Below are 26,297 nucleotides of genomic sequence, written 5' to 3'. Positions count from 1 at the left end.
AAAAAAAAAAAAAAAAAACAATAAAATTTGGCCTTGTTACCCAGAACATCCATCTTTAAAGACTTTGACAAAAAATATATCAGCCTGATAGAAAAATGGACAAAAGCCTTTAATAGATACCTTACAGAGAAGGCTATCCAAATGGACACTTAGAAAAGGTCTTCACTGGAAGTGATGTCACCCTACTGCAGAGAAGTGAGAGAAAATACTTAAAAACAAAAAGTGATCAACCTTGTAAGTAATCAGGGAACTGATAAAGCCCATACATGGCCACAGATCAGCACTTTTAAGGACTAGTGTCCTTATAACAAAAGGAAAAGACACTAAGGATACAGAATACACACACACACACACACACACACACACACACACACACACACACAGGAACAGCTATGCAAGTTCAGAGAGGAGACCATCTGCAAGTCAGTAAGCCAACCCTGCCAGCTCCTTCACCTGAAAGTGCTTGCTGAGCATGTGCAAAGCTCTGGGATCAATTCCCAGCACCACAGGAACCAAAAATGAACAAAATGGTTATTATTATTGTAACAGTCAGAATAGTTGGTAAGGAAGATTTTGTGATTCCATCTCATGACCTAAATAATCATTTAAAAATTAATTATTCATTCAACTATACAATCAGATATGATATTTTTTGTCTACATATACTTCACAATTTTGAAATTATGTTTTGGGGGAGGTAAAGTTTGAGGTAGGGTCTCACTATGCAGTTCAGCCTGGCCTTGAACTTACTATGTAGCCTAGGCTGGCCTTGAACTCATGTCAATCCGTCACAGCCTCCCCAGCGCTGGAATTACAAGCACCACCACACTCTGCATTTGAAATTCTTAAATTATGTTAAAATGTTTAAAAATTGTATTACATAAACTATGTTGCTTGCTGCTTTGCTACTTTGTTGCCTTCTGCCTGCCATGAACTGTTTCTCCTCTGCAATGCCCCTCTCCATGCCACCCTGCTTTGGAGCCAGCCAATTATGAATAAAATCTCTACAAACTGTGAGCTAAATAAATCTTTCCTCCTTTAATTTTGGATGTCAGATATTTTGTCTCAGCAACAAGAGAAGTAATGAAGACACCAGACATTAGAAACACACAGGAGAGAGAGAAGTCATGTGACATCACTCTCAAAAATGTGTGTGATTAAACTTCCCTAAATCCATTTGCCATCATAATCATTTACTATCACCTACCATATGGAATTGCTCTAAGAATTCAATGCCCACTCTAACATCAGGCAGCTTGCAGCTATTCAGTAAAAGCTAGTTCCATTTCACATTCCCAGGAAGGAAAGGCAGATCTTATGATTCTAGTTCCACATGGAAAAAAGCTGTGCCTTTCCACATATATAAAACTGTATCCTTCATTCCACTCATAGATTCTATTAATCCAAGCTACAAATGAAAACAAAAACCAGATGAGCAAAATAGGACCCAGGCCCAAATCTAGCCTATCTCTTATTTATGCAGATGAAGTTTAACTGGAACTCAACTACACTGGTTCATAAGGGTGCTTCCACAGTACAGTGACAGAGTGGACCACTGCAACAGCAATGGCCTCTTCCTTGACCAAAAGAGGCTGCCAACCTTTGTGTCATTTCAGAAGACATAACATTTAATGTTGATTGTTAAGCATATGCTTTTACTGTTATTGCATTATATAAATGGACAACTGAAAGACATAAAAATCTTTGCTAGTCAGAACCTTCTATACAGTGCAGTCAGGAAGTAGTGTGTATGGAAAAGGACCCACACAAGCAGATCGGTCTGTGATTCTATATTTTGCATCTTGACACAGCTTTTGTTACTTACCTTTGCAGGAATTCTCTTGTCAAAATCAGGAAAATGAATTATTTTATTCAGCTTGGCTACAAACAGTATCATTATAGTGGCTGCCATCTAAAAAAAAGAAGAAACTACAGCACAATATCTAGAAAGATTGCTTGAGACGCAGTAACATCATCAGACAAAAACAAACTTATCAAAAAGAGAGCAAGCCAAATTTTTTTCATGCCCCCCCCCAAAAAAAATGCCAAAGTTGTTCTTGACACTGCTTGCCACAGTACGGTTCCATCAGAATTACAGGCAAAATGTATAGCACCAAATAAACACACAATCTAGGGTTCTAAAACCAGTGACCCCGGGATGAGGAGGAAACAGTGTACCCAAGAGTGATCACAAAAACAAGCAACTATGAGGCCACATGGTGATCCTGGACTACACTAGCCACACACCAAGCATGGGGTCACTTGCCCCAGTAAGGGCCAAAGGGAGGGGCATTCTTACACAGGAAACTCTGCACCAAACACTTTTTTTTTAAGTCCAACATTTGGGCTTGGAATGTAGCTCAATAGTAGAGTATTTATCTAGCACAAGGCAGGTCCTGACTTTCAACCCCAGCACTGCGAAAAAACCAAAAATCTAACATTTCCATAATATAGAAAAAAAATCAAGAGGCCAAAGAAAGAGGGAAAGAAGTTTTTAATAGATTCATATTTCTCTTCAATCTAGCCAGTACAACAAAAATGTCTAATTTAACGCCTATAAATCTGGACTATAAGACTGATGTGGCAGTGCAGGCCTGTAATCTCAGGACTTTGGGAGGGTGAAGCAGGAACACTGCCATAAATTCAAGGCAGGCCTGGGCTACACAGTGAGTTCAAAAGCAGCCTCAACTACCTAGCAAGACTCTGTCTCAGAAATTACCATGCAAAGCTACAAGATCCCAATAATGAATGTAACTGTACTGTATACCTAAAATGTACTAATAAACTCAATGAGAAAAAAAATTATTTAAAATTTTTTTTTAAATCTAGAGTATACTGGATATATTAAAAATACTCTGTATTATTATTTTGAAATAAACTCAATATAATCTTAAGCAAATTTTAGTTTTCTTATTAGGATGCAAAATTTTATGAGCTACTTCAACATGAATATAATTGTAAATCTTTTTTTATTCACTAAGTTTATTGATACATTTTAGGTATACGTACATTAAGATCACATTTATCATCGAGAATTTGTACCTATGCATGATGTATCTTGGTTATTGTTTTTACCCTATTTCCTCCCTTCCACCCCTCCACCCCTCACTCTGTACAAAAACTTTGTTCCTGTTTTTGCCTTCTTTTCTCATATTTTTTTCTTTCCCTTCTTTCCTTTCCCCCACCCCTCCCCACTTCCCCTTCCCCTTTGAATCTTTTCTTCCTATTTCACATTATGTATTATACATTTTGGTCCTCATTTAAACTTTCAGTTTCTCACACCAGAGAAACAGTTTGGTTATAATTCTAAATCTTGATCTTAATGAGTTTACAATTTTTTAAATTGAGTTTATTGGTACATTTTAGATATACAGTACAGTTACATTCATTATTGGGATCTTGTACCTTTACATGACAGGTCTTGGTTCTCATTTTTCCCCCTTGTCCCTGCCCTCCCTTCACCCCCTCTACCTCTCCCCATTTACAAACACTTTATTTTCATTTTTTCATTTTCTCATATTTTTTTCTTTGAGTTTACAAATATTTATGACATGCTCATATCACTCAGGCCCATCCTGAATTATAATTAGACTTTGTATTTTTGTCTCACTTTGTATTTCTTGAAGAAATATACTAACAGTTAATTAAAATAAGTATAATTCAGACTTTTAAATTGGAACTGATAAGTCTCTTTCTTTACCCAATAGCAACTCAGGCAGGCTTATAATTCATTGACTATAAGTCAGTGGGTTAGAAAACAAAATTTATTTCTTTTGGGGATTCCTGAGGGCACATTAATGTGTTTTTCCATATATTTTTACATTAAAATATAAAGATGTGGTTTTTAATATGATATAGTCTTTTCTGGTTAAAATTTTTCTCCAAAGAATTACTTATTAGCAAAACATTAAGCCAGAATAATGTTTACTCATATATATGATAGACTTTTCCAGATTCACAATTTCAAATTCAGTAAACAATTATAATTTTCATAATTTTAAGTTTTTTTCCCTATAATCAAAGCAAAGTCAAAACAGCAACAGAAAAGCTTTTCTAATAACTGTTTGCTTACTGGAAATCATCACCATGTGACCCAAAAAATAAACAAGCCACAAATTTATATTAATGGGATGGGCAGGGGATTTAGCTCAGTGGTTCTACCACTTGCTTCACAAGCGCAAGGTCTTGAGTTTGATCCCCCCAAAAAAATAAAATGAGAAATTTCAAAAAGAGCCATATAGCCATATGGCCTTAATTTGAAAGTTTATCCAAACTCATTCTTGTATTTTTGAGCAAAAATTACAAATGTGATTTGTAAACATGTTTTGATTGTCCCATAGAAAAATTTATAAAAATGTGAATCAGTTGCCAGCATTTAGGAATTTGGAGATTTGATGTAAAAATTCTAATTTCCTCTTTCTTTTGAAGAACTCCTGATGGGAACATGGGGGTGAAATAAGGGAAAAGTGGGTCACCCCTCATTGCTCCAACACTTTTCTTATCAGCACAGTGGCTTAATCAAGGTATCATGTCCACAATTCAGTGGGACCAGAATTCTCCTGTCCCTCCAGCCCCCAACCCACTCATCTGTTATACACAAGCCTTGGAGTCTTCATCTTCTGGCCCCTTGGGATAGAGTAATAACATTCAGTTACAAACTTAAAATAAGCAGTTTTTTTCCCACAAGAACAATTGTTCCTAAGTTGTAGAATGAAATAAAATGCGTACCAATGTTTCATGTTGTATTAACTGTGATCTCTGGTCCCTTGCCAGCTAAATATCTTTGTAACTGACAATCTTCAACAAAAGTACTTAAAATGCAAGTATGCATATGGATGCTTTTCTTTTCACTTACCTGTCCAATTCCAAGAACAATTGGCGAAGGGAAGCTACAAAGGACATGGAATAACAAATTAGTTTAGCAGCATATAAAAAATTGAAGATAGTATAAAAGACATAGTAACAAAAGTTTTTTAAAAGGCTTAGGTAATGGAAACATCAAATTCATTCACTTTTTATTTGTTCATATCTTTTTCATTTTTTTTTAAACTGATCATTGATTGCTAAATTTGGCAACTGTCTTTTGCCTTTTGTGGGAGAAACAGACAACAGGATTGTGTATACAGAAAAAACAAAGAATCTGATGATAAATTATTAATGTTAATAAATATAGCTTTAGAAAGGCCACTAAATACAAGAAGACCTCTATACAGAAAACTATAATTTAAAAAATTGAAGAAGACCTAAATATACGTTATAGGTTAGAAATTCAATGTCATAATGAGATCCATTATTCTGAAACTGATTTATAGAATCAAAGAAATCTCAGTACACATACTGACAGAAACTGAACACTGAAGACAAATGTCACCTAAACTAATCTTGAAAAACAGTAAATTGGAGAAATGATTCTAGTAGATGTTAATTACAATAAATGAGACTATGTGTTATGTGCACAAAAACAGTCCAACAGGACAAAAGAACAAAAAAGAGATAGGGACAGGAACACACATACATGGACACAGGATTTAGGACAAAGATGACACTGAAAGTAGTAAATACACCACCAAGAAATTTAAATATAGATCCTAATCCCTACCTCACACCATACTGAAAAGGACAGCCCATCACCTCACCCAACTCATCCAAACTCAGATCTTCTCCGACACCCACTCATTCTCTTGGACTTCTAAAAATATTAAAATATCACCAAAACATTCTGCCCTCAATCAGTATATCAAAGGGGAAACATATCTACCTCAGCAAGGCTAAGAGAATAAAGAACAAACTAGAACAAATAGACTTAATGGCTGCACAGTACCACCATGAGAATAAAACTAACTGTAGCAGGGCATGGTGATGCACGTTCTAATCCCATAATCTTAGCACTTGAGAGCCTGAGGGAGGAGGACTGCTGTGAGTTCAAGGCCCCTTCAAATTTTTATTTGTTTGTTTACTTTGAGACAGTTTCTCTCTAAATCACTAAATTGCTGAGGCAGGGTTTAAACTTTTGATTCTCCTGCCTCAGGCTCCAGAGTGCAGGGTTTACAGGCATGTGCCATCATGCCTGGCTTCAATTTTTCAGTATCACTGAAATATCTCATAATGAAATGTAGGGAAGAGGTATAAGTAATCCCCAAAATAGCTAAATAATTAAGTATGTCCCTTACTTTCTCTAATTAATTTTTGGGTTAAAGAAAACCATTAAGAAATAAATGAGCAAATAAGTAACATCTATAGTATGATTCATTTTTATAAAAAGTAATTCAACCTATGTATCTATGTCTCTATATATCCACATATTCATCCTTCCATCTCAAAAAGATGTCTGAAATTGCTGGTTAATGTCAGTTATATAAAAATTTTTAAATTTCAACCTAATAGTCCTCTTTTGTTTGAATTCTTTGAAACAATCACAACAACACATTTCAAGACTATAGCTGGGCATATGCCTGTAATCCCAGTGCTCTGGGAGGCTGAGGCAAGAAGATCACAACTTCACCTTGGTAACTTGATAAGATCCTGTCTTAAGACACCAAATAAAGGGATGAGTATGTAGGTCAGTAAGAAGGTTCTGGGTTCAGTCCCCAGGTCTGAAAAATAATTTGATTCTAAGTAGGGGGAACATGGATTGTCTTATTCATATATTTCTGCATGGAAATAACCTCCTTTTCATTTTTTTTCTTTTCTTTTTTGAGACAGCATCTCAAAATGTTGTCCAGACCGCCCTTGAACAACGGCTTCAAATGATCCTCCTGCCTCAGCTCTCTGGGATTACAGGCATGTGGCATTCTGCCCAGCTCTCTCCAGTCTTTGAACTGAACTCCTATAGATTGACTATAAAGAAGTGGAGACTGACTCTGAAGAGAGGAATTCAACATGTCCTTAGGCTGCAGACAAGGAAGCTGCAGGTGCAAAAGAGAACAGAACTGAAGGAGCCAGGAGCAGGCCGTGCACCTCCATTTCAGCAGGAAGGAGATAGAAGTGCCCCAGTGATGGTTTCTGTTTTCTCAGTAAAGGGTCACAGGAGGGAGTAGAGGAGGGAGACACCAGAGGTGGCAAGAGAAAGGAGAAAGTGTCAGTCATTCCAGAGAGGAGAGAAGCAGTAGGCAGGTAGGAGGGAGAGGCTCACAAGGTCAAAGTCAAACGAGTCAGCCAGATGTGGATTTGCACCCAAGACACTGGGAGATGCACAGTTTGGCAGTAAGCTGGCAGGTGGCCTGAGCAAGCTAAAAAGAGAGGAAGCAGCACCCAAAGGAGCCAGGGAAGCTACCTCAGGGAAGGAGAGGCAGAGTGGAGCTGTGAAAAGATGTCCTGCATCACAGATATAGAGGGCAGGAGATGAGAACAGACTGGATCAGACAGGATCCAGACAGACTATCAGAGCCTGGATACTGCAGTTAGGGAAAGCTGATGGAGTCCATGTAGAAAAGACCACAAAGAAGTCATGAACTTGGTCACCAGGAGATCAAGAGACAAAGGGAGCAGAAATGCCAGGGTGTGGACAAAGCATGATCAGGGGGAATAGGAGTACCCAGTCCCACTTCCTCCTGTGCAGTGCGACAGAGACACACCTGTATCCAAGGAGCTTGCCAGGGTTTCATCAAGCTAAGAGAAACATGGGAGGTGTTCCTTAGTACAGACTCCGCCTCACAGCCTGCAGATACCCATTCAGGGGATTTTCTAAAAACCTTCCTGCAGGCTCAGAGCCACTGTGGGAAGGATCCCAAAGCCCTCACGAAGGTGATGAGACACAAAATAAACACACAGGGCCGGGGATTTAGATCAGCGGTTCGGTGGCCTGCCTTGCAAGCACAAGGACCCGAGTTCAATCCCCGGTACCAAAAAATAATAATAATAAAAAAATAAACACACAAAGCCAGTGCTAAGCAAGTATCTGTCAAACTGAATACAATCAAGAATAATACATTTATTAAGCATCCTCAGGCCAGGGATTTAGCTCAGCTGCAATGCACCTGCCTTGCAAGCCCAAGGTCCTGAGTTTGATCCCCAGAACCAAAAAAAAAGAATTAATGCATGCTAAGTAAATTCTCTCCTGCCACAGAGAACAGCATTAAAATGAGGGGGAAAAAAAATCACAACGTCAGACCACCTGCAGCATCCTCATGAATTTGAACCCAGACCAGCAGGACACAGACTTTCAGATGACCTGACTTTTCCTCTACTCCCTCAGGGTCTCATAGTTCACTTTCAAAGGTGTCTTTTCCTAGCCAGGTAAATCTAGCATAACAACAAACTACAACTAGGATCACCCATCTGTTTTGTACCCCAACCAGAAAAAATCTGTCCAAAACAGAAGAGAAAAACATCCCTAGAACCTCATTCCCATAACTGTGTATTAGACAACTATCAAGAATTCCTTCCTTCTGTTCCCCAGCATTACATTCTGTCCTCGAACAGCTAATGCTTGATCCCATTTCTATGGTTTACTGCTAATACCAAATCTGTCCAGGTCTCCTCCCCTCAAAAATGTGTGCCTATGTTCAATCTTCTTTTGACAACAGTAGTACTGGTCACCCGAAAGAAGCCCTTTTGATAGCACTCACTTGTTTCTAGTTGCAGATGCTGAAGCCTTCTTTTTCCTTCTTTAGCTTGCACTATATGTGTTAAATGATCGAGGCTTAAGTGTGTGTTCATTTTAATTTCTTTGAGGCAGCATTGTGCTTCCTGTGAATATCAGAAGCAAGCTGCAACACACAGGGCCTGTTATGCTAAAAACCTGTGTGTTGAAGGTTCGGTCTCTGATACAGCCGTGTTCTGAGGTGAGCCCTCTGGGAAAGTGACTGGATCCTGAGAGCACTGACCTCATCAGTGCTGTATTCCACTAATGGGTTCATACTATATAGGCATGGGGAGTGGCCTTTGTTCTAAAATGGATATATTCATATATTCTCTCTCTCTCTCTCCCCTCCCTCTCTCTCTTCTGTCTCTGTCTCTCTGTCTCTCTCTCTCTCCCTCTCCCCCCGCTCTCTCTCTGCCTCTTCCATCCCTCCTCTCCTCTCCCCCACTACTTCTGGCCATCTTGGAGTAAGCTCCTCTGCCTGACCACACCCTCCCTGCCATGATGCCCTACCTCATATACCCCAGGCCCATGAACAACAGAGCCAAGTTGTCTTGACCTGAAACCTCTGAAACTGTGAGCCAAAATAATTATTTTTCTCTTTTTAGATTGTTTATTCACAGGCATTTTGTCATAGCAACAGAAAGCTAACACAAGACCCCAGAAAGAGTATCAATAGCAGGACCAAGGGTATAGTGAAGTGTATGGACACTCAGAACATGTGCTTGGCATGCGTAAGGCCTTGGGTTCAAATCCTAGCATCATAACAACAAAAACTGACAGCTGCAGAACTACCAAAATGTACCCAAAATCCACACCTTCCCTTTATAGCTGCCAGCCACACCTACCCAGTTCAGCCCACCACAGTGCTACTCCTGGCCCCTCTCCATAATACAATACAGTCCCATCAGCTCTCAAAATATCCACCAGACAAAATAACTCTAATCATATAAATTATGTCTTTCACTCCCAGGCTAAAACCTTCCACAGGACTTCAACTAAGACTAAAATTGAAACTACTGATCACAATCTCCCTGCTCCACCTTGTCCCTCAGTATCTGCTTTCAACACAACAGCTCCTCAGGTCTGGGCTAAAGGTCACCTTCAGATTTCTACTGGCCAATAACTCGATAACCATACTACTTAATGAAGCCTCCCTAAAAGGACAATGGGTGAGCAGGTTCCCTGGAGAGATGACCCAGGGTAGTGTTGGGAGTGGTACCTGTACAGGCCTAGGTAGCTCCAACCCCCGCCAGCCCATCTCTTCACTGGTTATGTTCATCTATATCCTTTGTAGCATCCTTTATAATAAAGACAAGGGGTCAGTCAAATGTGGTGGCACACCAATAACTTGAGCTACCCAGTGTAAGACCTAAAGTCTCACTTCCACTCCATGGAGCGTGAACAGCCAAAAGGCCTCCACGATGCTGGGCCCTAACACCCAACGAGGCTCCGGGAACATGACAGAGAACCGAGAAACCCAGGAAGGAACACACCAGGCTAGATGGTAAAGAGACCTTTATTAGTCTGGCCAGACAGCACTCCCGGAGCCAGGTGGCTCAGAGAGGCAACTGCTCAGGGGCTGAGGTACTTTTTATAAGGTTTTTCTAAACAAAGAGTCAGGGAATTCACAGAACAAGACTGCAAACACATTGCTTATCTTATGCAGGAAATGTTCTAGGGTCACCTTTTGTCAAACCATTTGCCCCTGGGCGGGCTGTTAACCAAGGTAGCAATTAGCATATGAAGAAGCACAGTCTGGCCTCTTAGCATGGAGTCACTTTAGCCTATTCAAGTCTTACACCCAGGACCCTGAAGCTAGAGGATCACAGGTTCAGGACCAGCCTGGGCAACCTGGTAAGACTGTCTCAAAAAGCCAAAAGGACTGGAGATGTATAGCTCAGTGGGAGAGTATTTGTCTAGTACACACAAGGCCCTGGGTTCAATCCCTAGTACCATCAAAAGGAAAAATGTCACCTCCAGCTTTGTGAGGCTTCAGTTACCATGTTATTTAAAACTACATTCTTTCCTTGCTCCCTTTTCTTCCCTTCTAAAACCCTGGCCATACATAATGCAAATGGCTAGATGTGGTGGCTCATGCCTATAATCCCTGCACTTGAGACTGAGGCAGAAGGATCACAAACTCAAGGCCAGCCTGGGCAATTTGGAGACCTTATCTCAAAAAAAAAAAAATTATGGGCTGGGGATTTAGCTCAGTGGTGCTGTGGCCTTCCTCATGAGCACAAAGTCAAATTCAATCCCCAGTACCCCCCCCAAAATGAAAATCCTAAATTCAGTCCTCAGTACTGTAGGACTGCATAATTTGTAATCCTAAATTCTTAGTCTCAACTGTGATTAATGTAAATTAACAGATGAACTTTAGTAGTTCTGGGTGAATAGATAAGATTGTTTCACTCCTTGTCTGCCCGGAAGGAATGTTCTGAAAACCTTGGGAAATTCTGCAAGCATATGTTAACCAACAACACGTGACTGCCAGTGCCCCCTGCCTATGTGCTTTGAGTATAGACCCCCACCCTGCCTATCCCTTTATAAAAACAGCCTAAGCCCCTGAGCTGATTCCTCTCTGAGCTGCTTGGCTCCGGGGGTGCTGTTTGGCCAGACTAATAAGGATCTGTTTTCCAACTAGTCCGGTGTGTTCCTTCCTGGGTGATTCTCACTGCTCGTCAAACTCCTGGAGCAATTGCTGGGCTAGAGGCCCAGCATCTTGGAGGCCCTTTGGCTGTTCAAACTCCTGGAAGTAAGGCCCTAGGTCTTACACCTGGAGCAATCAGTGGGCTATAGGTCCAGCGTCTTGGAGGCCCTTCAGCTGTTCAAGCTCCTCGGAGTGGAAGTAAGGCCCTAGGTCTTACAGTACTGCCCTGGTTTATTGTTTAGTTTCCACCCCTGAAACTCAATCTCCAGACCTCAGGCTCTGTGCTGTTCACAGCTGCTCTCCTGTTGCTGTCAGTGGGCTCAGCACACACTAGGTACTCAGTAAACATCTGTGAGCGATTCGTGTGGGTCTGTTTCCTCAAATATAAAATGAAAAGGCTGGAAACCCTTTTGTGTCTGTCTCTACATTCTCTGAAATGGTGATTTTATGGTCGTTTTATAGCACAGTAGTTTCCAGAGCTCTCATGCTGACAGCTCACACACAGCCTTGCAATAAGTGCCCATTTTCCCAGACTGAGGAACTTGCTGACCAGTCTCAAGAAGTAGACCTATTAACTGCCAGGAATGGGTTTAAACTCATGGTTCTTACAAGACTTCTGGGGCACCAGCAGAACTAAACAGGATTTTCTAGTTCTTACAAAAAGGTTCACAGAAGCATGAGTTTGCAGATTTACTTCTCACTAATCACAAAACACCCTGCACAACCAGGACAGGAGGGAGTGAGAAGGGAAGGGAAAAGGGATGTAAAAAGAATGAAGATGTGTTCTGCACATTGTCAGGAGCCATTCTATATGATTTTGGGGAATCATTTCATAATTAAATCATGATTAGGCCCTAGTTTTCCTGTCCACAGGTTACCCGACGGTGCTGCTCCAGGCAGGACTACACCAGCTGGAGACATCCAGGGAGGAACCAAATCTTCACCAAAGTTCCTCATTGTTCTAGGATCATCACCCCGCCCTCTGAGTCAATTGCTGCTTGTTTGGCTGGTGTTCTGAATAAAGGTGTGACAAGCTCTGGATCTGGTGTCTTTGCTGCCCAGGGCAGCATGGATTGGGCCAAAACTCAGCTTCTTTAAGTCTTATTTTCTGTGCATATATTAATTTGCCTTGTGCTGTCATAGCTGGCAGGAGACTAGGACCTGATGCAGAGGTTCTAGTAACCTTTACCTGTCCCCCACAGTACATGTACCACCTCCCCACATTCATTTACTGTAATCATATACTGCAAACGTGTATTAATTAAAAATTAAATTAAGGGCCGGGGATTTAACTCAGTGGTTCTGCAGCCTGCCTTGCAAGCACAAAGACCTGAATTCGATCCCCGGTACGAAAAAAAGAATAAATAAATTAAAACCCCGGAATCATACGAATTTGTCATTGTTTACCCTGGACATGCTGATTATCTGGGAAGGACTGGTCAAGCAATACAGACTTAGGGGATCAAAGCTGATCTGGTTGTGGATCCTGTAGATCTGAATCAAAACCGCTCGCTCTAAAATCCACCCTGAATGGATCCCTCCTCCAGCTCGGTGGCGCGCACAGGAAAGCACGTGACTGTGGCTCTCCAAGCCCAGCCCTGCAACAGCGACTCTGTCAGTCTGACTGGAGTTCCTGACCCACGGTGGAGTCCTGGTCTGGCACCCACCCGGTCCCGGACCCTGCCCGCCTTACCCGTAAGCGGTCAGCAAAGCCTTGTTGAGCAGCACAAGGAGCAGGGAGCAGGCGCCATAGAGCAGCGCGGACAGCAGCCGGGCGGCGCCGGAAGGCAGCAGCTCAGCGCCGGTGGCCATCATGGTCAAATCGGCGCTGCGCCCACACAACGCCCAGCCAGGTCCTCGGCCCCTCCCCACCCCGGCCAGGAAGAGGGCGCCGCCGGGCAGGAACAGGAAGGACCGCTCTCCAGCCCAAGCCTGCCTGCAGATCTGGACTTCACCCCCGGGATCCAGGCACCGCCTGCTGACTCTGGAGCCGGAAAGCGTTGGGGAGCGAGCGGGTTGGGAAGGAACCCTACCTGCCTTAGACTCCACACAAGCCGCAGGTTATGTTTTGCTCCCTCCGTCCCTTCTTCAGTACTTAGTTTAATGTATAATTTACATACAATTAAATGAAACCTTACGTGTACAGTTCGGGGTTTGAGACAAGATCTCTGTAAATTGCCCAGGCTGGGCGATTCTCTTGCATCAGCCTCTCAGAGTGCTGATTACAGACAAGCGCCACTGTGTTCGGCTCGGCCGACAGTTATGAGTTTTAATAAATGCATATATCGTAATAATCGCTCAAATCACAACAAAACATTTCCACCAACGACCAAAAGTTTCCTTTGCGCCCCTTTGAAGTTAATCCTCCCATCTCATTGCCATTTCTGTAGATTTGCCCCATTTTTTCAAATTCAGTGTAAATGGGATGCTTTTCTAGGATTTAAGGAATTTTAACTCCCTTGATCATCCTTACCACTCATCATTTTTCTGTTTTGAGTGGTATTTGTTTATCCAGTCACCAGGTGATGGGCATGTTGGTTGTTTCCAGCTTAGGCCTATTACGGAAAATGCTTTCTAAACATTCTTGAACACATGTACAGACCCACTTCATTTCTCTTTGATAAACACCTAGGATTAAGTCTCAGGGCTTCTGGTGCCTCTTTATGGCAGGTTCTGTTCTTACCCAAAGGGATAGAAATTGGCATCTGCAGTTCTATTCAAAGAAGGAAACCTTCCAGGACAGTCTGAGTCTGGCTCTTCTAGCAATTTTTAAAGCAAGTGTTTCATATTTTCATTCCAAGTAGTTAACTTTAAAAATCTGAAATTTTACCTTTGTAGAAAGGCGAAATGTTTCTAGTGGAAGTCAAGTGTAACTGTATAAATGCCAAGACAACTGCTTTCCTACTCTAGCCATTGAACAACCAAGAGACTAAAAACAGAAACGTTTTTGGCTCTAATAAGGGAACTAAAGTAGAACTTTTGAAAAGGGCCCAAATTATCCAATAAGAAAGAACAGATACATAGGTCTGTTTTAAAATAGAAAATATTCATATTCAAGTTGAACCAAAATTGGAAAAAAATCATTCTGAAGTCACCACTAAAATCCCATCTTTATCCTGTTCAAATCACAACAGTAGAGTTCTTCGTGACATTCTTTTTCCTTCCCTTTCTGCAAAGCCCAGACAGAATGACCTTTGTCATTGCAACTGTTCAATTAAAGATATTCCAAAAAATAACTGATGCAAAAAACCAATTTGCCAGACTCAACACATTAGGCATAGAAGTGAGGTACAATCCCAGTTCCTGATTGCCCTATTTAAGGCTGGCTGGAAGTTTAATACTTGCCTACACCAGTGTAGTAAAACACTGTAATAATGAACCACGGAAGGAGTTCGAATATATGTAATCTAAAAGGACAGAATTTTAATATAAGAAAAATAATTCACACTCACATTGCAACTGTACAAAAGAGATGCCTGGGATAAGAAAGACTGGAGTGAACTATAAAAATATGCACCAAAATAATACTGGTCAAAGAATGGAGGGCTGAGCATCATGTTTCTATCTTTTAAAATTTTTATATCATAGTTATATTGACAGAAAAATAAATTATAAAACTTCAAGAATGACTATGTATTTTTAAACTTTAAATTAAAATAAATTTTATTCAAAGCATCTTTTAAAATTACAGCATTTTTATTCTATGCTGTTAACTCTGCCAAACTACAACTTAGCCGTATGAAGCACAAAACACTTCAAAAATTTGAATGTAAACCACATTTTTAAAACAAAAAGCAGTCTTAACACACCTCAAATTTTAGACACCAATATAGCTTATATCAAGAGAAACTTTTAAATGTTTGTAAAGAATTTCTTTGTAATAATTTCTTAAACTGTTCCAATTATACAAGTAAAAAATATTTGTGAATATAACTATTATGGTTTACAAAAGCTGACTGGAGAAACAAACAAAAATCCTTGTTTTTTGAAGTCCTTAGATTTTTATCTATGAACTGACAAATATCTATGCTTTTAAAGTTTTTATTGCCCTTCCTTCTTTAGATGTCTATCAGATTTTTAATTTCCCAAGACTAACCGAGTATTGCTTTTCAGTTCATATAAATTATACTTGACAGGAAAAATTCTAGATTAAATGTTGAAACCTAAACCAGGAAAATTCAGATGCTATGGTCTGTTACCATGCTTTATAAGTGCTCCAAGTTAAAACTCTATATACCAAATTACAAACAGAATTCTTAGACCATTACAAATATAAATTTTCTTATTACAAAAATTCCCTAAAGATCTGTAATTTACTGTACAGAGGAATTGTATTTTTAAAGTATGTCCTCATCATACACATTATTTCTGTCATATCTTTTTTCACACTTTCCGCTTCTCTTCAAGACATTTACATGGCTCCTCTTCCCCAGGGCTACTCATCTGAAATTACCTGTGTACTGCCACAATTCAGGACTTTTGGGTAAGAAGCCTACATTCCAGGTAACATATAAACTACATGTGGAGGGTATCACTTCAACTCGAAGAAAAAAGGAGTGGAGGAGCCCATATTTCCCTCTAAATTGGAGATTTACTCCAATTAAGCAATCTATAAATTACCATGGTATGCATGTCCTTTTCATTCAGCTTACAACAAAAGCTCACGTGATAGAGGTTTTTGCTTATAAAAAGGAGGTGGCCTGCTCCGTTTTTGATATTTCTGTTACACTTCAGTACATATAAAGTGGTGTTTATTAACTTCATCTATTTGAAAAAAAAAATGGTTTTAAACCATCACACAAGTTAATACACTTGCAGTTAAAACTATCCCAGAAATCTACATATTTGAGTAGCTATTATTTTCTTCTGTGTTTAACTGATAGCTAAATTTAGTGAACACAAAATAGCTTGGCATGTTATCCTGAAGTAAAGCAGAAGATGGCTTTATGCACTGAAAATATAAATATGGAGGCTTCTGTTTGCTAATCATTCTAAATAAGCAGTACAATTAAAATTTAGTGTTTGCTAACAAAGAGCTAAAACATTTCACTACAAAACAACCCTGTAGATGTCCCTTTTATTAATAAAAATCCAAGTGCCAAATCTCATTACAGGGCCTATCACATATATAAAAAACACCAAGTCCTATGTTACCTAGACTTTGCAAGATTAATCACTCAATTTTCAGCGAATGAGAAATGTGAAATGTGCAAAAGTTCCCAAATTAACATGCAAGGGATGACAAGTGCTTTTCAAACTGAAACATTATAGTGGGGTAGAATAAGACTGATTTTTCTCCAATTTTCAAAATCCTGAACTATTGTATTATCTTACCAAGATCCTCAAATATATATTTTCTTCCAAGTCCTTAGCTTAGAACATTTTCCCAAATAGCTTCTCATTTCTCTAGCCTTATTGGGCATGCTATTATGCAATTTAAAAATACATATCTTACAAACACATTTTATACTGTCTTGCTTCAGTGTTTACAGTATTGTTAAAACACACTAATATACATTGTTAAAAAATGATCTTATAAATAATCTATGTCAATCTTCTTTGGCTCTTTGTACCATTTTCTGTTTTTTCACACAAGTGTCTTATTCAGAAAGTGCTTCCTGTGAGAACTGCTTCCAATGAATGCATTAAACTTGCAAAATCTAGCTTCCCACAATATGTAGTTTTCTACCCTGTATGGTACAGTCCATATTTACAAAATAATTTTAAACTTTACATCCAATCCATTTCCATATAAAAAAGTGCAATTCTCTCTCACCCCAGTTTCTGAGGTAATGACATTCTTCATAAATTCTACAGAATAGCAGCCTAGGATAAGCAAGTAAGGTGCTTAGCTTCTGCCTGGCATCAGCTACTGGCGCAGTGGTGCACCAGTCAGGTTGGCCAGCTCGATGAGTGCCAGTGCCCCATGCAGCCGCTCACGCTGCTCCTGCAGCCGCTGCTGAGCGACACTCTTCTCATCGTCCTCACCATCCGACTGCAGGCACTCCAGCGGGTCACGCTGCTCCTGGTCCGCCTTGGGCGCCAGCTTGCCCTTCAGGGTTGGGGCACGCTGCTCCCGCATCTCCCAGTACCTGTGTGAAAAGCCAAGAGCTGTCACATGGCATACAGCACATCCTCCACTGTACTCTTCTTTTAAAAATAAAGCTCTTCTGGGGCACAGGTTTAGCTCAGTGGTGCTGCCACCTGCCTTGAAACGCAAAGTCCGGAGTTCAATCCCCGGTACCCAAAATAAACAAATAAATAAATAAATAAAGCTTTTCAATAGAGTATTGCTTTTCTGTATTTCAGTTCATAAAGTGCTAAAGTGACTTCGCATACCTCACATACATCTGCCACTGATAGAGGTAAAAATTCTTATGCAAAGAAGTGAAGACTCATGCTCTGGCTTTGGCAATCAAAAGTAGTGGTGACCCAGATGGTGTATCAACTCTCACTGCGTTTCTGTCAGTAGCTGTGGCTGCAAACTAGGGGTAGTTCAGCTGTACCCCACATATGCAGAGCCCTGACTTCCACCACCAGAATGGGAAAAAATAAATATATTGCTGCCTTAGGGCTCAAATGGGAAAACACTAGAGTCAAACAGAAAGTTGTTTTTTTTTTTTTAAGTCATTAGAAATCTATCTATCCTGCCCACCAATAGTAACTTCTACCCACTGACTGTAAAACATTAAACAAACATGTGAAAAGGGATAAATATCCACAACAGTTTATTAAAAACCTACAACCAGCACCCCTATTACAAAGCAAACTAGTAATTCACACAAAAAAAATAAATGCACACATTGAATGTTTTTGGTATCTACAAATCCCAGCTGCTCAGGAGGCTGAAGTGAGAGGATCATGGGCTGCCCACTCTCAGTGATGGCAAACCTTCAGAGCTTTCAATAATACAGTCAGCTACAGCACAGGTTTGCCACCACTGCACTGCAGCAGCAGCAGCAGAAGCGGAAGACGAAGAAGAAGCAGAAGCAGCAGGAATAGGAGGGGGAGGAAGAAGAGAAGAAGGAAAAGCAGCAGCAGAAGCAATTTAGAGAAATTCATTATTTAAATGACAGTACTACTGTATCAATCCATGGTAGAGTGCTTACCTAGCATATGCCAGGCCCTGGGTTCCATCCCCCGTAAGACAAAATAACAAACAAAAATGTCCATACAAAGCCTTGTCTATTACTGTTCATAGCAGCTTAACTTGAAATGGAGAAAAAAAAAGTCTGCCAAGGTGTATGCATGTACTAGACACTACCAACAAAAGGCATGAATTGTTGATGCACTAAACATGGATGAACCTCAAAATAATTATGTAGTCAGATAAACCAATACATACTGATTACATTTACCTAAAACTCCAGGAAATGAAAACTAAATGACAGTGTCAGCAGATCAGTGTTGTCTGGAAAAAAGCAGGGTAGAGAGGTGAAACAGGAGGGAATCCAGAGGAGCATGAGGGTTTGGAAGTGATGGGTATGTTCACTGTCTTGAGTGGGTGATGGTCTCTTGCTGTAGGCATAGACAAAATCTATCAAATTGAACATTTTGAATTTATTTTATGTCCATTATACCCTAAAAAGTTTTTTAAATCATGTATAAAAAATGGTAATAAACTACCAGATTTCAGGAAATCTAGTCAAACCAAGAAAGTACTGGCAAGACATAGAGGCATAAAAGCACTAACTGAAGTTATTTCAGTATGATTTGAGGGGTGACTAGAAAAGAATGGCAACAGATATATGTTAACCCCAAGCACCAGGAAATGATGGTCATATACAGGTCATATAATGACTGCCATATACAGGACTTTTTTTGAGGATGAGAATGACATCCTCTAGCCACAGCAGAGAATGGATTGGGAGGGGTCAGGTGGCTAAGCTGTAGTTAGTAAAGGAGGCAGAATCCACAGTCTAGTCACTGAGTAAATGGAAGAGAAGATAAAGACAAGGACAACTAATAGATTTTGTTTCAGCAAAATTAGAGATTATGCAACTGTATAAATCAACTATGAGGAAGAGAAGTGTGATGATTTGTATATGGTATGAGTACCCCTAAAGGTTCGTGTTGTGGAAGTCTAATCCCCAGTGTGGTGATGCTGGAGGCAATGGAACCTTTACGAGTGGGGCAAGGTTATTATCAGGTCACAGATGCCCTCAGAAGGGATTAATGAAGCTGTCTCAGGACTCCATTGGTTCCCACCAGAGTTCACCATTATAAAGAGTGAAGGTGGCCCCTGAGTCTTTCTGGCTTCCTGTCTCAGTTTCTTTCTCATGTGCTCCTGCCATTGTGATGTGGCCCTCACTAACAGCAGATGGGGCAAATACCTGATCTTGGCTTTTCTATTTCCAAAACTGTGTGCTAAATAAACCTTTTATTTATAAAATACCCAGCTTCAGTTATTTTTTTATAGCACCAGAATGGACCAATATAAGGAGAATGGAAATGACAGAAAAATTTAGTCACATTCCAGCCAGCTTGAACCATTAGTGGTACATGTAAGAGTGTCCCACTGGGCAGTTTGAACCACCAGTGCTTAGCTATTTAATATCAGGCAATGGATTCAAATCAGAGCCACCTGGCAGTGAGACGTGAATTACAACACTGTTGTGAGCTTGTTAAGGTACACACACAGAACAACCTACTCAAACAGAAAGTTTCTGTGGCAGTGCTAACCAATTTCCCTGTACGTGTATAATCAAAGTACATTATCAGAGTTCATCATATGATTCTTGTGCATTTTATCCACAAAAACATGGCATTTGCTCATTTGAATATTAAGGCCCATAAACTATGGGCCCTAGAGTTATATAAGCAGAGACAAGACAACTCTGGTCTTATTGGGCTTCTGGTCAGCAAGGGAGGCAGTGAAACAGGTAAATGTGTGTGTAACAGATGCTGTGAAAGGAGAAACACGGTGTTGTAGAAGCACCTACTATGTGGCTCCAAGGCTGGCTGTTTTGGGGTTAGTGTGGTCAGGGCAGCCTTCCTGAAGCCAGGTTTAATCTGAGTAAAAAACAAAGTGAACCACACAAGGTGGCGCATGCCTGGAATCCCTGTACTCTGAGAGGCTAAGGCAGGAAGATGGCAAGTCAAGCCCAATCTGGGCAACTTGGCAAGACCCTGTATCAAAATAAAAGATGAAATGGGCTAGGGACATAGATCAGTGCAGAGGCCCCAGACTAACAAAGAAAGAAAAAAGGTAAGGAAGGAGGGAGGGAGCACCCTAGGCAAAGGGAGGAACATGACAGTCTTGAAACAGCAGCAGCCAAGATACTCAGAAAGCAGCAGCTCCTGTGGCACGTCAGTTGCATTCCCAAAGGGCAAAGAACTGCTGCAACTCAGAGAGAAGCTGTGGACGTGATCTTAATGCACAAGCAGAGAAGCTAGAAGGATGGTGAGCTGCTGCTGGCCTGTCCACGGTGGATGAGTCCCTAACATATTTATGCAAAAATGTTCCATATTTTGAACACCCATAACAATGGGACACAATTAAAATGTTTCTGTTCCTCGAATTTTTCTAGGTAATACTAATTTCATGCAAATATTCAAAAAAATTGCAACCTTCTACATAAATGGTTAAATCAAATATTCATAGAGAAAAATGTTATACTGCTCCCCCCTCATTGCCATTAGAAAAAAATTAAATTGGGTGCTTTTTGGAACTTACATGGGAAAAGTCTCTAATTCATGTCCCTGTTATCACCAGCACATAGCTAACTCTAACATAAAAAAATGAAGAGGTTGCACAACTTCTGACAAATGAAATCTAATGTACCCAAAACACTTTCAAAATGGGAAAACATTCTAGACCTGGTGGCGCACACCTGTAATACCACTTGAGAGACTGGGGTAGGAGGATTGCTGTGAGTTTGATGTCAGCCTACACTACATAGTGAGACTCAACTCTCAAACCCCACTACCACCCACTGCAAAAAAAAAGAGGAAAATACTTCTTTCTAAAATAAAGTGTAGGGTCACCTCAGCAGCACATGATTTAAAACTAGGACAGAAACAGCATAGCCTGCCAAGTATGATAAGCAAATTTTTAAAGTGCTCTATATTTTTGACAGTGAAAAAAAAAAACGAAACCTAATTATTTTATAATTTTCTATCCTGCACAGATCCTAATACCACTCGTAACAATTCTGTAAATAAACAGCTTTTGTGCATTATTTTATTAATGTCTAAAAGCAACTTATTTAAAATGAGAATCTAGGGTGGGGGATTTAGCTCAGTGATGCTACCATTTGCCTTGTAAGCACAAGGTCCTAAATTTGATCCTAGGTACCCAAAACAAAAAAACAATAAAATGAGAGTCTAACCCAAACCTCAGCCCAACAGGAACCTGCACAGTCGCCCAGCATCAGGAGCCTTACTTTGCCAGCCACTCAGCAGCAGCCTTGTTGTCCGCAGCCTGGTGCTTGCTGAGTGCATCTGTTGGCTCCTCTCTCCTCAGTCTGGCATAAGGGTGCTTAGGACAGTGGCGGTTTGCATGAGTGAATCTGCTCAGGCAGCCTTTAAAACAGAGAGGGAAACACTTGCTAGAATGTGGACAACGGTAGACATATTAAAATGTTCAGTCACATTGGTATTCAGGAAAAGTAAAATGAGAAGGAAAGATTTGGCATTCCAGAACCAAGCACACCTCTGCACAGCCTCAATGCCAGTGAGGGACCAGAGGACCCAACATGGTTACTACCATGTAAATGTGTCCAATCCCACAGGAAACACAAGTCATACACATCTCAAAATTTCTGACCCAGGAACTCCAATTCCTAGCTTATCCTAAGAAAACATCCCCCAAAATAAAGCTGAAAGTGTGAAAACATTCCCCTTGGCTTTGCTGGTAATAAGCATATTTTTATAACAGATATTCAGGATTTAATATTGAAGTAATCACATATGCTTATGCAAATTCATTAGATGAAACATTTTCTAACATTTATAACAGTAATCAAGAATCTAGAGAAACAGGACAGAACTGAATTGAATTTCAAATATTACTGCTTAAAAAAATCTTTAGAAATTGTGATGAAAGGTCACCTAAGAAAAGATCACCTTGAGACCTTATCGAGTGCAATAAATCAGACACACAATCTTAAATACCACAGTTTTTCTTATATGAGAAACCCAAAGTATAAATAAACTAAAAACCAAAATAAAATATAAATAAGAGGAAACAGGGAGAGAGATCTTTTGCAAATGGGAAGGGGATCAAGAGATGGAGGGAGGAGGGGAGGAGGACAATGGAAGGGAATGTAAAAAGAATTAAGATGTGTTATGTACATGTACCAACTCCCCAAAATATGATAATATAATCATTATGTAACTGCAAACGTACTAATAAATGTAACAAAAGGAATAAAATAATTTAAAATATTAAAAAGATCACATGCTTATCTCAGTTTAATAGTTAAAAAATTTAAAACCAACACAAAGGCCTACTCTGAAGGCTTTATTTACTTCTACAGATTTTTCCACTCCCTACAATTGGATATAGTTATTAATTACCTTTTACGGTTTCCATTTAAAAAGAACACTGTATTTGAAAATCATTTCCACAAAATTCAGCATGGATCACTGCAAGTAAAATGTATTTTTACTATTAACTCATTACTAGTTATTCCACAACTTAACTTCTACAACCATACCATTTTCTGAACAAACAAAAGGCTTCTCTCCGGTATGGAGACGCTGATGTGTTTTGAGCTGTCCACTCTGAACAAAGGCTTTTCCACAGTCCGGATAGTCACACAGATAGGGCCTCTCACCTAAGGAGACAGAAGTTGTATTATATCCAAGATTGTAAAAAGGAAGGGGTGGGGAGAAAAATGACCCTTCTATAGGTCTTACTCCAATGCAACAGTATATATGTAACAGAGCCAGTGGACAGGCTACTGGCAGCCCAGCATCAGCTCTTCTGGGGAGCATAGTGTTTCATTCAGGCCTTGAGATTTTAGGAACCTAGGTTTAAAGTCCTTGTCATGATCATCTCCAGCTTATCCCAGACTGTTCATTCCCCAAAATCCAAACCACTAGTTCTTGCTGATTCTTTACATCTCCCACTTTTTATTTTCTCACCTATCCAGAATGGACCCTCCTAGCTATCCCCTAAACCATCACAAATGCCAACAGTGCCTCCTGGACAATTAAAAATAGCACGTCAAGAAGTTGTAAATGGTCTAATACTGCATTATGCAGTCTCACCAACTTTATCAGCTACTGGGTGGAAGTAAGGAATATCTTTATTTCCTCTCTGTAGTCATCTCAGCTAGGAGGCAATTTCTCCTCATCCTGCTCTAACACTTGAAAATCTCATGTTGCCCATCTGAATCTTTCCAGTCCCACATGCTCCTGAGTGACTCTTCCGACCTCCCTATACATCATGATGTCCCTGCTAAGATTCCTGTCTTATATTTCATTTAAATTCCCACAGACAAGACAATGCTAGGCTCCAATATGTGTTCCACAATGTTGTTCAATAACTAAATTTATTATTTCTTGAAAGAAATTTCTGGTGGTCACAGTACTAGAGGTTGAATCCAGGGCCTTCACGATGAATCACACCTTACACCTTATTTTGTTTTTTGGTTTCAGGGATCAAACTCAGGGCCTTGCACTTGCGAGGCAGGCGGCACCACTGAGCTAAATCCCTGGCCTTCTTTTATTTTGTTTTTGAGACAGGGTCTAGGCTAGGCTTAAACTGACCCTCCTACCTCAGCCCTCCAGAGTGCTAGGATTACAGGCATGCACTACCACACCCAGCTTGTAAAACCCATTCTTTAACCAACAATACATTAGTTCTTCTGATATGACCCAAAGAACAATAATAACAAATTCTTCCCAAACTTCTCATCATTTAGCAACAAAGTAGTCATGATAGGTAACTATAACTTATAGGAAATAGGGGCATTACTTAAAATAGTAAGAGAAAAGCTTTTGACGAAGCACATGCTATACAGCTTAACTATCCTTAGGGATAGTTCCCTGGTATACAGTGCAACAGGCTAAGGTCTAGAAGGATCAATAATACACACTGTAGGAGTGGCAGAATACAGGTAAGACTACACTGTCAACATTAAGGCCCTGGTCTTGAATCCTCCCAGTGCCAACAAGTGCTCTCTGACCTGAAAACCAGTTATCTGAGGGGGACTTCAGGTAAGGAAACTACTAGAAACCATATTAAAATATATCTTGGGGCCAGGGATTTAGCTCAGCAGTTCAGTGGCCTGCCTTTGCAAGCGCAAGGACCTGAGTTCAATCCCCAGTACCAAAAAAAAAGAAAAAAGAAAAAAAAAAATATATCTTTTCAAAACCAAAAGAAAAAAGTAACAAAGGAGTGATGAGCACAGTAGGAAAAAAAAAAGGGTTTTAAAGTTGAAATCCTAGACCAGTACTGTCCAGTAGGAATATATCACAAACCACAGGTGCAAGCCACATTAGAAAAAGAAAAAGAAAACCAGGTAAAACTTTTTTTTTAAATATGCCTATTTAATCCAGTTTATCCAAAATATTGTCATTTCAATACATAAGAATTACAAATGAGATTGTTTCCTCTTTTACTAAGTACATTTTACACTTACAGAGCATCTCAGTTTAGACTCACATTTCGAGTGCTGAAGCAGCACATCTGCTGGTAACTACTGTACTGGGGCGGAGCTCTAGAGTTAGGGTTCAGCTGACTGTAGGCCGGTGGTAACTGATTTTCTGGTTCTTCAGTTTTCCTGTATGTGGATTATTAGATGAACTACAAGATTCCTTCCTCTGGGATCAAATTACAGAAAGAACAAGCCTCCTGTATAAATAAGTTTTTGGCTCTGCTAAATGGTTTTAAAAATACAAGTATAATTCCTACATACAAAAAGAGATTTATGATAATCTTGGGATAGCCTGTTGACAATACACTTAATTCTGAAAATTCAGTTTATGGTAGACAGACTTGATGGTTAGAGCAAACATTTTGAGGGCACACAGACCACTCAAAAAATTCTCTTTGAAAATGTGACAATTACAGTTTTAATTTTGGCCTACAAATCAATTTTTATGATCACACACATAAATTAAGAGCATATCAAATAAATATCAGGTAGGCAGAGGGTAGGACTAAATTTAATTGTAACCTCACCGTGACACCTGGATTAAGTACCATGATAACTTTAGGAATCACATGGAACCAGTATTAGAAGCCCAACTCCTCAAACAAAAAGAATCTAACTACCCAGGGCTTGTTTTTAAAATTCATAAAGTGGCAACACAGGATATAGAAGACGACAAAAAAATAATTTATAAGCCCAAACACCAAATTAGCTTTAAGAAAATTAAGTATTATCCTCTAGAAATGGCTTATACGTGCTCGATTTACCTGTGTGAGTCCTCTTGTGAGCCTGGAGTGACTTCTCCCGCGGAAACACCCTATTACAGATGTTACAGCGAATCCTGCTGGAGGAATGCTCTCCTTCATTGATTAAATCCTGCACAGTATCTGCTCTGGGTCGGCCACGTCGAATTCCATCCTGTTAAAAAAAAATTTGTATAAACCTTAGTATAAATTATTGAACTCTACTCATTAAAGTGGCATATTTTAAAAGATAAAAATCTTTCTTGAATGATATCAGCAAAATGGTGTTACTCCAATAGTCCATTCTTCCACTGCAAAATCAAGGAAAAACTATCAGAATCAGCTTTTACAACCCCAGAAAAACAGATTTACAGAACTCAGCAAACAAACACTGAATTGAGAAAAAGGCTCCCTGACATGGCAGGAGAGCTGTGCAGCATCCACTCACCCTTCCTCCTCCTCTTTCCAGCTGGGGTCCTGAAGACACAGCCTGCATTCTTGTGCAAGGCCTGCTTCCCAAGGACATGGAGCAGACCTTACTCTAAAGGATGTTACTGACTGATAACTTTTTTTTTTTTTTATTGAGTTTATTGGTACATTTAGGGATACAGTACAGTTACATTCATTGTTGGGATCATGTACCTTTACATGGCAAGTCTTGATTCTCATTTTTTTCCCCTTACCTCTGCCCTCCCTTCACCCCCTCCTCCCCTCCC

At 40.0% G+C, this 26,297-nt stretch overlaps 2 protein-coding genes across 10 annotated transcripts in view; both read right to left on the bottom strand.

Annotated features, from left to right (window-relative positions):
- The window catches only part of Slc35d2 (solute carrier family 35 member D2), a 100,720-nt gene extending 87,556 nt beyond the window's left edge, over positions 1–13,164 (bottom strand). For 8 of the 9 annotated variants that reach the window (XM_010607620.3, XM_010607616.2, XM_010607619.3 and 5 more), the window contains exons 1-3: positions 12,928–13,164; positions 4,856–4,889; positions 1,826–1,912 (exon numbers count right to left, since the gene is read on the bottom strand). In XM_010607620.3, the coding sequence (XP_010605922.1) occupies positions 1,826–1,912; positions 4,856–4,889; positions 12,928–13,049 (243 nt within the window). In that variant the 5' untranslated portion in view covers positions 13,050–13,164. Of the gene's footprint in view, positions 1–1,825; positions 1,930–4,855; positions 4,890–12,927 lie in introns of all 9 variants that reach the window. The other variant, XM_010607617.1, reaches the window with a different exon arrangement.
- Positions 13,165–14,958: 1,794 nt separating this feature from the next.
- The window catches only part of Znf367 (zinc finger protein 367), a gene marked incomplete at its 5' end in the record, with an annotated part of 17,877 nt that continues 6,538 nt past the window's right edge, over positions 14,959–26,297 (bottom strand). The window contains 4 exons of the mRNA XM_010607651.3: positions 14,959–17,326; positions 21,620–21,758; positions 22,895–23,014; positions 25,606–25,756. Of these exons, the coding sequence (XP_010605953.1) occupies positions 17,104–17,326; positions 21,620–21,758; positions 22,895–23,014; positions 25,606–25,756 (633 nt within the window). The remainder of the gene's footprint in view (positions 17,327–21,619; positions 21,759–22,894; positions 23,015–25,605; positions 25,757–26,297) is intronic.

The sequence above is a fragment of the Fukomys damarensis genome, unplaced genomic scaffold, assembly GCF_012274545.1.
Source record: "Fukomys damarensis isolate Sample0158 unplaced genomic scaffold, DMR_v1.0_HiC HiC_scaffold_27, whole genome shotgun sequence".
Lineage (NCBI taxonomy): Eukaryota > Metazoa > Chordata > Mammalia > Rodentia > Bathyergidae > Fukomys > Fukomys damarensis.
This window is presented reverse-complemented; position numbering and strand designations above follow the sequence as displayed.